The 11,354-nt window shown below is 40.9% G+C and overlaps 1 protein-coding gene across 1 annotated transcript; it reads left to right on the top strand.

Moving 5' to 3' along the window:
• Positions 1 to 5,752: 5,752 nt before the first annotated feature.
• LOC128706311 (uncharacterized) lies at positions 5,753 to 6,887 on the top strand. Its single transcript, XM_070081929.1, has 3 exons — positions 5,753 to 5,847; positions 6,097 to 6,242; positions 6,337 to 6,887. Exons 1-3 carry the CDS (start codon positions 5,817 to 5,819, stop codon positions 6,781 to 6,783), a joined length of 624 nt encoding a protein of 207 aa, XP_069938030.1. The 5' UTR covers positions 5,753 to 5,816; the 3' UTR covers positions 6,784 to 6,887.
• Positions 6,888 to 11,354: the final 4,467 nt, after the last annotated feature.

Below are 11,354 nucleotides of genomic sequence, written 5' to 3'. Positions count from 1 at the left end.
CCCACCCGCAGGAGTGGGAGGCTCCAGCAGCACGGTATTTAAACCCCGCCGCCGACGTACCGATAAACATTATCCGTCTCACTCCCTCAGCGAGGACTCTAAGGAACCCAACTGTTGACGAGAATGGAATATAAATTTCCAGTAATTGTCGGGGGAATAACGGGCGAAGAATTCCTGGAATATGGGGATTGTATCGTGTATCCCCACAACGCTACTTATGCTCGTCCCTACGAGCCGGCTCTTTCACTCTGGGAAAAATATCCATTTTCCCAAATTGAGCGAAAATCGCTAATCCTCGTGAACCGTGCCATAGCTGCAGATCGGGGCACACCCGGGGAAATTGTCCTAAAATCACCCCCACCATGCTCCAACACCCTCTATGACAGGCCGGAGGATCTTTTAAGACCGAACCTTGCGGCACTAATATGCCAGTTCTCTGCGGGTCCTTGTCCTGAACAGAATGAAACTGCGCAACAACAATTAGAGCGTAGTCTCGACACGCATTATGTACGCGGTTTGAGCAAGGACACGCAACAGAATCGACGAATTTGGTTTAAATTATGTCTGGTGTCCCTGGGACGGGCGGTGATAGCCAATGGCAACATCAAACGGGTAATTTTACCCCAGTACATTGGCATGAGCAGAAAACAGGCTGATGAATGGCACACTGAATATCTCCCTCTCAATAACATATTTCAAGACATATTACTGAAAAGAAACTGAAAGAGCAGCTGTGACAACTCCCACATTATGTTTGATTCTTTATCTTTTAACTCCACGCCTCTTGTCAAGACCCTCGAAGTAAATGCGAGGGTCTTGACAAGAGGCGTGGAGTTAAAAGATAAAGAATCACACAAAGTGGGAGTTGTCGCAGTTGCTCTTTGCTGATGACACTGTGCTCTTGGGAGATTCTGAAGAGAAGTTGCAGAGATTGGTGGATGAATTTGGTAGGGTGTGCAAAAGAAGAAAATTAAAAGTGAATACAGGAAAGAGTAAGGTTATGAGGATAACAAAAATATTAGGTGATGAAAGATTGGATATCAGATTGGAGGGAGAGAGTATGGAGGAGGTGAATGTATTCAGATATTTGGGAGTGGACGTGTCAGCGGGTGGGTCTATGAAGGATGAAGTGAATCATAAAATTGATGAGGGAAAAAAGGTGAGTGGTGCACTTAGGAGTCTGTGGAGACAAAGAACTTTGTCCTTGGAGGCAAAGAGGGGAATGTATGTGAGTATAGCTTTACCAACGCTCTTATATGGGTGTGAAGCATGGGTGATGAATGTTGCAGCGAGGAGAAGGCTGGAGGCAGTGGAGATGTCATGTCTGAGGGCAATGTGTGGTGTGAATATAATGCAGAGAATTCGTAGTTTGGAAGTTAGGAGGAGGTGCGGGATTACCAAAACTGTTGTCCAGAGGGCTGAGGAAGGGTTGTTGAGGTGGTTCGGACATGTAGAGAGAATGGAGCGAAACAGAATGACTTCAAGAGTGTATCAGTCTGTAGTGGAAGGAAGGCGGGGTAGGGGTCGGCCTAGGAAAGGTTGGAGGGAGGGGGTAAAGGATGTTTTGTGTGCGAGGGGCTTGGAGTTCCAGCAGGCGTGTGTGAGCGTGTTTGATAGGAGTGAATGGAGACGAATGGTTTTTAATACTTGACGTGCTGTTGGAGTGTGAGCAAAGTAACATTTATGAAGGGGTTCAGGGAAACCGGCAGGCCGGACTTGAGTCCTGGAGATGGGAAGTACAGTGCCTGCACTCTGAAGGAGGGGTGTTAAAGTTGCAGTTTAAAAACTGTAGTGTAAAGCACCCTTCTGGCAAGACAGTGATGGAGTGAATGATGGTGAAAGTTTGTCTTTTTCGGGCCACCCTGCCTTGGTGGGAATCGGCCAGTGTGATAAAAAAAATTACTGAAACGGGAAATTCAGAAATGCTTGCTCGTACCGTCAGAGACCCCATACTTGACAGTGCCTAAAATCATCCTAGATGAGGTGGAAATTGAACGGGGCGCCTCCTCCGAGGCTCTAGAACGGGAAATACTACAGCAGTCTGTGAAGAAGCAAGGCACTAGCAGCAACAGCGGCGGCAGCAGCGGCGGTGGCGGTGGTGGCGGCAGCGGCAGCGGCAGCAGCAGCGGCGGTGCCAATGGTGCTGACGTCAGTTCAGCCGGTGGGATTGGAACTAAACGCGACAGTGCCATGCGTGAAATGGACATGCCTGATGGGGTCGAGGTCACTTCACGCGGAAAACGCAAACGACAGCACAATGATGTGGATATTTTATTCCTAAATGCTGTAACTAATAAAAAAATAAAAATGTAAAGTCTTCAAACTAAAGTTTTTTAACCCTTTAAAAAAAATATATATATATAATGGTCTATATTTTGTATTTGCCTCATACTGTCTCTGTCCCTCAACATGGACAGAGGGGGTCCGGGGAAATATATCTATTTGAGCAGTTTAGAAAATATTGACATATTCAACAATACAGCTTCAGCTTTTCAAAATATAATTACTGCGACACCTTTAAATCCATCCTTGAACCACGAAATAGCTTTGCTTAATGTTTTGTTTCCCAAAAAAATTCAATGTTCTAACAAGAGACGATGCCGAATGCGGCATTGACATTATACAAAATCACATTACTGAAACAGGAATAAGTACAGAAGCAGTAGTCCACCACTTTCTACCAAAAAATGATGTTTTATCGACGGATACCAGCCATATTATTGAAGAAATTAATCGACAGCTAACAGGTGATTTAAAAACAACCTTTAGAGTTAGGTATGATGCCGGAATTGGGAGGGTTTTAGTTTCGGGCAGATCGCGAACCTTTGCGGGAAACAAAGCTGCCACTTTATTTAAAGCTCAATTTAAACCGAGAATAGCTCGGGTGCTTGGGCTTAGCAGCGCTGAAAAATATTATTTATTTCGTAGTGACGTGCCTGAGGGGGGCTCCCTCCCCAAGCAGATTGGCCCATTCAAACCTGATCCCACTGCTGGAGTTGATGTTTTAATATATAGTGATATTGTGGAACCGCAAATATACGGCAGTCAGTTAGTCAATATTCTGGATGCCTTCGCCTTTCAGGAGTTATTCAAAAGGTGCTCATCCCATGATGTACAAACCTCTATGCGTAACTAAATTAGATAAAATAGCCATCAAAATGACAGATCAGTTTGGTCGTAATCTGTCTTTTGAAAGTGGTCATTCCACTACCGTAGTGTTACATGTAAGACCGATAAATAAATAAATATAAACAACTCAGCATAAAATGGTTATTGTTTCTCTAACCGCCAAACATGCGTGTACCCTTTCAAGTACCCTCTGAGCAGGAATTTCGGAGTTTATTCTCCCTAAAACCCTCCCATGTGGGGGCTGGTCTGGGGGATATACAAACTTTTCACGCGCCATACAGAGTCCGAGGTGGGGGATTTTTTTCGGCTTTAGCGGGTCTAGCTAAAAGAGCTTTACCTTTTCTTTTTAGAGTGGCTGTGCCAAGTGCAGTAGAATTTGGAACTAAAATGCTTGATGATTATCAATCTGGAAAAACAGACATGAAAGCTGCTCTTAAATCTCACGGGATAGATGCTTTAAAAGGAGTTGCAAAGAAAGTTATTACAGGTGGTGGAATAAAAAGGGCGAGTAAGCGATGGGTGAATAATAAATGCAGGTTAAATAAACGCCGACGAAGTCAAGTTGGTTATAAAACCGATGTATTCTCTCTCGTATAAACAGTTGCTTATTCGCTATGGCGGGTGTCGGGGCTGAAAACAGTGGACTCAAAGTCCCGTTAAATGATTATTCTTCAAGCGTCATTAATCAATTCCCCCGACCGCATAGACTGAGACAAGTTGAGAGTTCCATAGCTCGCACTCAAAGCTTTGATACTCTACCAGTAAACCTTCCTCTCTCTCAGAAACTAAAAGATAATTTTCTAGAATTTAGAATTCCTGGAGTTCCCGGGGCATTTCTAGATTTAGGCAAAATAGTTATAGAATTTAGAGTGACTAACAGAGGCTGATAGGCAAAGCCCACTAGGAGATACAAACAACGTCGCATTGATAAATGGCCTGTCCAACACGTTATTTAAAGGCGTACAGTGTTTTCTGGGCGAGCAAATAACGGAAACAAATTCTAGTTTTAATTACTGGTCATTTATTAAACTCTGCAGCTCAGTAAAACGAAGCCAGTTGTCGAGTATCGCTCGACTGGGGTATCTCTTGCCCGACTTTAAAGGAGGAGAAGGTATAACTAAATTATTCAATACAGCCTATTTCGCCCGCACATCGGCAAAAGAACCACAGATACTGACTAAGAATGATAAAGAACAGGGCATAACTCTGTGTTTTCCCTTGGCTCTGGACATATCCACTCTGGACCAATATCTGCTTGACAATATCGATTTAAAAATTAGGCTGGAATTATCCCCTCAAGCGTGGACTCTGAAAACAGACGATGATGCCAGCACATACCAGCTTCATATTAATTACGCTAAGCTATGGCTTAATAGGGTATACCCATATACATCAGCTTATATGGCCTTGAACAAGTCTCTAGCCTTAGACGCAAAGCCGATAATATATACTTATAATCGCACTCTAAGTAAAAATTATGTGCTAGGTTACAATCAAACGAGCCTCCTAATAGATCAGCCATGGGGTCATGTAATTCCCGCCAAAATTTTCATGGTAATTTTGCCCATGACAGCCTATGCAGGAAAACATAAGGAGAATGGTCTATATTTTGAGCATGGGGATCTAGCCAGTTTATCTGTATGTATTAATAATAATACAGTTTATCGCATAAGCAGTGATTTCCCCCATCATTATAGTAAATTATATTATGAAGCAATTAACTCTCTGGGCATTGAGGAAGAAAATTTAATTCTCTATGAATCATTCGCCTCCGGGCGAACCATCAATATTTTCAATTTAACAGACAGCCAAGTGGAAGACGCTCTCCCGATTGAAAAATCTGGTAACTTGAGAATTGAATTACAGTTCTCTAAGCCCGCCCCTCGTAATAAGGTAGTTTTATTTTTTGCTCAGACCACTGGTGTTTTATCCATCGACCAGAATAGATCTGTTCATTGTGACGTGTGAGCATAAATAAAAAATGAATTGCGCAGAAATAAATAATAGTTTAATTCCCGCCCTAGGAAATAAAGTCACATATATTGGCTGTTTCACTATAGACGCTCTACAGCAAATAAGATTAGATGGCTATCCCTCAGACAGGCCCATAGTGCTTGTAAGCAATATTCTTCCTTCGTACAGTTCAAAAGTAATGGGTCATTTTTTTTCCCTTCTCTTGGACAAGAAAAATAGTCTATCCTTCTTCTTTGACAGTTACGGGAAAAAACCAGAGAATTATGGCATAAATTTAAAAAAAAAATTTTAAACTAAATAAAATTAAATATTTATATCGTTTATCCGGCAGAACACAAAGTTATTTTTCACTCACTTGCGGTCTATATGTTATGATGTTTATTCATAAAGCAAGCCTTGTGGGATTAGGAAAAGCTTTATATTTTAAAAAAAAAAAATTCTCGGAAAAATCGCTTTTTATCAATGACAGATTAGTGATAGCATATGCTAGAGAGAATTTTAAAATGTTGCCTCCCTGTGAAATTACATTTTGCCTAAGTAGTCAAGGTTACATTTGTGCTTCCCTCTGTGAGGAAGGTCACCTCTGACGAGAGTATCCCCCAAATACCCCTCCTGGCTGGTAAGGTCCTCTCTTAGCTGTATATAAGAGCCCGCTGAAGCTGTCTTCCCCGCAAAAGATAGAGGCTGACCTCTCCATAGCCTTTACTCTCATCATGGTGAAGGAAGCAGACATTCTCGATTCTGGTAAGCGAGACATTTATTTTGCTAAAACTTCTCTTTGAATATTAACGAAACAAACGAGTGCAAGAGACTTATAATAATTTTTAAAGTTGAGTCTCTTTTTTCAACAGTTTTCACTGGACCAGTCAGAATTTGTAAAGTTTTGATTTTATCGGCTGGTAGATTGGATACTTCTCTTTGAATATTAACGAAACAAACGAGCGCAAGAGACTTATAATAATTTTAAAGTTGAGTCTCCTTTTTCTTCAACAGTTTTCACTGGGCCAGTCAGAATTTGTAAAGTTTTGATTTTATCGGCTGGTAGATTGGAAGGGAAGGAACACGCCGGCATCAAACTCCTAAACCGGTGTCATTGTGATGATAGCAGGAAACGCAAACATAGACTTCCTCAGGAAAGGGTATGTCTTCTATGTTTCCCTCCTTTGGTAGATTAGAGACGACTTCCACTCCTTTATTTGAAAGTGATAAATATGTTCTCTTTATGACTTACAGCCTGTGGAAGATGGGAACAGTTCATCTGATATAGAGGAGCCTATGAAGAAAGAACCAGATCTCGACAACGATGAAACGCAGAGCCTTCCCTCATGTCAGTCTGATGACCTCGTTGTGGACCTCTCTACGCTCGCTACTGCTCAATCTGATGACTCTGTTGAGGTCACTGCCACAGCAGGTGCTGAACAAACTGGCGACCTTGAAGCGCACCCTGACAACCAGTCGGAGAAGGAAGGGAAAACCCCCGACGTGAGAGTAAATGCTGGAGATGGAGTAAAGCCAGCAGATGGAGTAAAGACAGCAGATGGAGTAAAGACAGCAGATGGAGTAAAGACAGCAGATGGAGTAAAGGCAGGAGATGATGTACCTGAAAAGGAAATCATTTTCGAGCGGGAGGTTATCAATCTTACAGAAAGTGAACAGGAGGAGCGCAGTCATTCAGTCTAACCACTAAAACTTGCACAGTTTCGCCCCTTTGCTCGCGCTAAAAAACTTTGCACAGCTTTTGCCCTTTTTGTATGTGAATTAATAAAAATATTGTCAAACTCTGATTTTTATTTTTATTTACATATAACTATATATTACTATCTTCTCTAGTCTAAACATATATATATAAACAATATCACACCACTTAAGCCTCTCCCCATCTGAGAGCGGGTAAGAGGAAAATATATATGTCAAAGTTCCTATAAGAGCTCTATCAGCACAAAGGTCTTCCCTAGATGACCTTTCTCACTGCTTTAAGCCTCCCCCACCTGGAAAGATCTAGCAGCTGCAAGAATAAACGGTACCGTAGTACCCGGAAGAACCTTTTTTTGCTGAGGTACGGGCGGACGAGCAACATTCCCTCGGAGACCAGCTGCCCTCCATTACCGCGTTCTTTGAACCCAGCAGTGTTGTGAAGTAGCAACAGTTGCGTCAGTGAGTTGCAGACCGGGGAACTCCCTCGGAGATGGCAAGCTTGTACCCAGTCACCTGAATCCTTTGTACTGCCTCTCCCATCTATCAGAGTGATAGAGTTTGGGGAGTCAGAAGTGATCATTATCTACCTTCTTATACTTAGTAATACACAGAAATAAGTCTCTCTGTCCCCTTGGGGATGATTAAACATATTAAACTTGTACCCTGACAACCCTGAGGTTATGCAGACCCCCCATTATCACATTCTTTTCCACACTCATTATCCTGGAATCTGCCACCCGGTCACCTGAATCCTTTGTTCTACTTCTGTTCCTACTTAGTAATGCATAGGAATAAGTCTCTCTACCCCCTTGGGGGATGATTAAACATATTAAACTTGTACCCTGACAGCCCTGAGGTTATGCTGACCCCCCATTATCACATTCTTTTCCATGGTCATTATCCTGGAATCCGGCAGTGTTCCTAGATCGACGACTTTATACTACTGTTTTGCACCTCACCCTGTACCTATACATAAGTCTGTGTGTCCCTGTAATTTATGTAACGGCTTGACAAAGCTCCTGGAGAGCGAAACGTTGCCACAATAAAATATCACATTAGTTGCACTTCTGTCCCTTTACCTAACATATTGTAGGTAATTCTACTAACAATATTACATAAACCCAGCGTTGGAAAAAAAAACGAATCAATGCAACGCGGATTGCTTTCTCAACAAGGTGCTTTTAGTCAGAGGAGAACTGAAAATGAAGCTTTAACCTGGGTCAGTTACACAGTACCTTATGCTTTAGCTAAAAGAGGAAAGTCTTTCACCGATGGAGATCTCATCAAAGCGTGTATGAAGGAAGCTCCGGGAGAGTTATGCCCAGAAAAAGCAAATCTGTTCAAAATCCTCAGTCTTGCACCATATACTGTTGCTCGTAAAATTTAGGATATAAGAAGCAATATATTTCATCAAAATGCAGACAAAAAAAGAAACTTTTAGTTTCATTCTCTTGCACTTGATGAATTGAATGATGTGAGTGACACATCGCAATTTCTGGTATTCGTCCGTGGCGTCGACAATTTCTGGTATTCGTCCGTGGCGTCGACAATTAATTAGCATCAACGCATAGCATGCACAACACAGGAGAAGATATCTTCAAAGAATTAAATTAAACTTTATTATAGCTAAGAGGGAAGAACAGGAAAGTCTAGCTCACAAAGAAAAAAAAACATTTACAAATATTTATAAAAGAACAAAATGTTCAGACATCTTCGGAGATGACACAAGTCCCAGACATATATGTGTGTGTGAGCATAATAACTACCCCAAGGACCGTAGCAGATATAAATCTGTTGTGCCTCAGCAAACTGAGGGGCCCTAAACCTTTGTGCCTAAGAATTCCACGAACTTCACGATGATATCTTTCATCTGTAATGAATTTGGACATAAACGTCAAGAATGTCCCATGAGGAAGCGTGAGAATATCGGGAAGTGTTTCACTGAAGCTAATATTAACGCAGCTTTTAGTGAAGGTACTCTTAATGGAATGAATGTTTCGCCAATTCTTAGAGATACTGGATGTTCCTGTATTGTTATCTCTAGTAAGCTTTTCCCTAACTTAGATTCTTCACGGTAAAATTATTAAATTAAATTAAATTATGTTAGCTTTCCTCACAAATTAGAAGAACTATGAGAGTTTCTATGGTAATAATGCCGATTTACTCAGTCCCATTTGCTAGGGTTGCAGTGGATAGAGTTGGTCGTATCACTTCTGGTTCATCAGGAGGTCATAAATACATCTTGACTATGACTGGCATTGCGTCTAGCTTCCCAGAAGCGGTACGTCAGTAGAAGTTGCAGAAAAGTGACTATTTTTCCACGGGTAGGTATACCCAGGGAAATTCTTTCTGATCAAGGAACACAATTTACTTCTGAATTAATGGATCAAGTTTATCAACTTGTGGGTGTTAAACCTCCGTTACATCCACATTGTAACGGAAGAGTGGAATGACAACATGCTATCCTAAAGTCAATATTAAAGAAACTTTGTTTCCTTAAGCCAACTGACTGGTAAAGTTATCTACCATGTGCTCTTTGTAATGCGTGAGATTCCAAGTGATTCACTTGGATATTCCCCTTTCGAATTGCTTTATGGGAGACAAGCTCGTGAACCTCTATTTATCTTGAATGAACTGTGGTCCAAATATATTAAAACTGAAGTTCAAAGCACTTATCAGTTTTTTTTTTTTTTAGATCTGAGAGAAAGATTAGAAGAAACCGCTGATTTAGTTGTCAAGAACTTGAATATTTCCATGGAAACATACAAGACCTATATTGACCAAAAGAGTTCCAAACGTAAATTTAATATTGGCGATGAAGTTTTAGTTCTTTTACCAGATAAATCCAACAAATTGTTAATTTCCTGGAGCGGACCGAATAAAATAATAAAGTTCTGTAATGAGGTAGATTATCTCTTGGATGTCAAGGGTAAAGAACGAATGTAACATGTCAATATTTTGGAACTGTTCCACCGTAGAGAAGTTATTCTTCGTTGAAACTCCTTCGATGAAGATATTTTGTCTAACAGTCTTGATTCTCGTGAATGTAAAGTTTGTATTATAGATCACTAGTCTCGCACAGAATCGAAGGAACTACTTGATATCTTAACTGTTGATTCTCCAACTAATAACTCAAACATCAACATCAAGAGTGAACTATCTAGTAAACAAAAGTCTCAAGTAAATGCCTTAGTAAATACCTTTTCTGACATATTCACAGAGATCCCAGGACTTACCACTACCGTTGTACACAAGATTGAATTGTCAGCTCATGAACCAGTAAGACGGAAAATCTATCCTGTTACGTTTCACTTACGGAAAACATTTGATAACGAAGTTGACAAACTCTTAAAGTTAAATATCACTGAACCTTCTAAATCAGCTTTCTGTTCAGCAGTTGTCATGGTTAAGAAACCAGGCAGTTCTTACCGACTGGCTCAAGATTTTCGTTATTAAATGTTATCACTAAATGGGACGTTGAGCCCATGCCAGTAATCGATCATGACTTGTATGAATTCCATGACTAAATTTTTCTCTGAATTAGACATCTCACAAGCGTACCATCAAGTGTCGTTACACCCAGACTCTAAACCATATACGGCATTCCCTACTCATAAATGACTAATACAATATCGCACAATGTCTTTCGGCTTGGTCATCGCTTGTGCCACGTATATCCGGCTTATGAGAACAGTCCTTTCTGACCTCAAGAATGTTTCAGTGTATTTCGATAATATTTACATCATGATTCATGTCTGGGAGGATCATCTTACTACACTGTCACTTGTTTTAAAAAGACTAAGAGCTCATGACCTTACAATCAAACCACAGAAGTGTTTTCTTGGCTATTTCAAGGTACAATACCTCGGGTTTATTATTTCTGACAGTAATTTATCACCTCTTCCTAACAAGACGAAAGCAGTTCTAGAAAGCTCCTTCCTAGGGTCAGTAAATTTCAAAAGAGAATTTTTGTACACAAGTTAAAAGGTCTGACTTCCATTCTCACAGACTATTTAAAAAGTATGCAAAGGAACCTCTTGTTTGTTCGAAGACGCTGTAGAAAACTTCGAACAAAGTAAAGAATACTTTCCAATCCTCCTGTTCTAAAATTACCAGTTATTAATAAAGTCTTTTGTCTCCGAACGGATGCCTTCCATTCAGGACTCGGGGCTGTTCCACTTCAGTATTATGATGAGATTCACTTCCCTATATCTTCCACCAGTAAGAAGCTTCTGCCGAGGGAAGAAAGATACTCCACTGTGGAGAAGGAATGTTATACATTGGTATGGGGTGTAAGTGGGTTCAACTACTACTTATATGGAAAACCCTTTGTGCTTGAAACAGATCACAAGCCACTGATGTACCTCAGAAAACCACTTCTCAGATTGGCTGAACCGAGGGTGTACATAGTACTTTTCCCTCTGTAACTTAACATACTGCCTCCGACTATAAGTTTAGGAAAGGGGATATTTTGAAGAAAAAAAAATTAAAAAAAGTGGGAGTTATGGTTGTTCAGACACCCAGGAACCACTAGCGTGTTACCGCGCACTCTTCCA

Source organism: Cherax quadricarinatus, unplaced genomic scaffold, assembly GCF_038502225.1.
Source record: "Cherax quadricarinatus isolate ZL_2023a unplaced genomic scaffold, ASM3850222v1 Contig5137, whole genome shotgun sequence".
Lineage (NCBI taxonomy): Eukaryota > Metazoa > Arthropoda > Malacostraca > Decapoda > Parastacidae > Cherax > Cherax quadricarinatus.
The sequence above is the reverse complement of the archived record's forward strand: the minus strand, read 5'-3'. Positions and strand labels throughout refer to the sequence as shown.

Coding starts and splice junctions, on each gene's coding strand:
- LOC128706311 (XM_070081929.1), top strand. CDS start 5,817: ATGGTGAAGGAAGCAGACATTCTCGATTCTG. Junction 5,848..6,096: donor AGCAGACATTCTCGATTCTG/GTAAGCGAGACA, acceptor TTTCTTCAACAG/TTTTCACTGGGCCAGTCAGA. Junction 6,243..6,336: donor ATAGACTTCCTCAGGAAAGG/GTATGTCTTCTA, acceptor TATGACTTACAG/CCTGTGGAAGATGGGAACAG.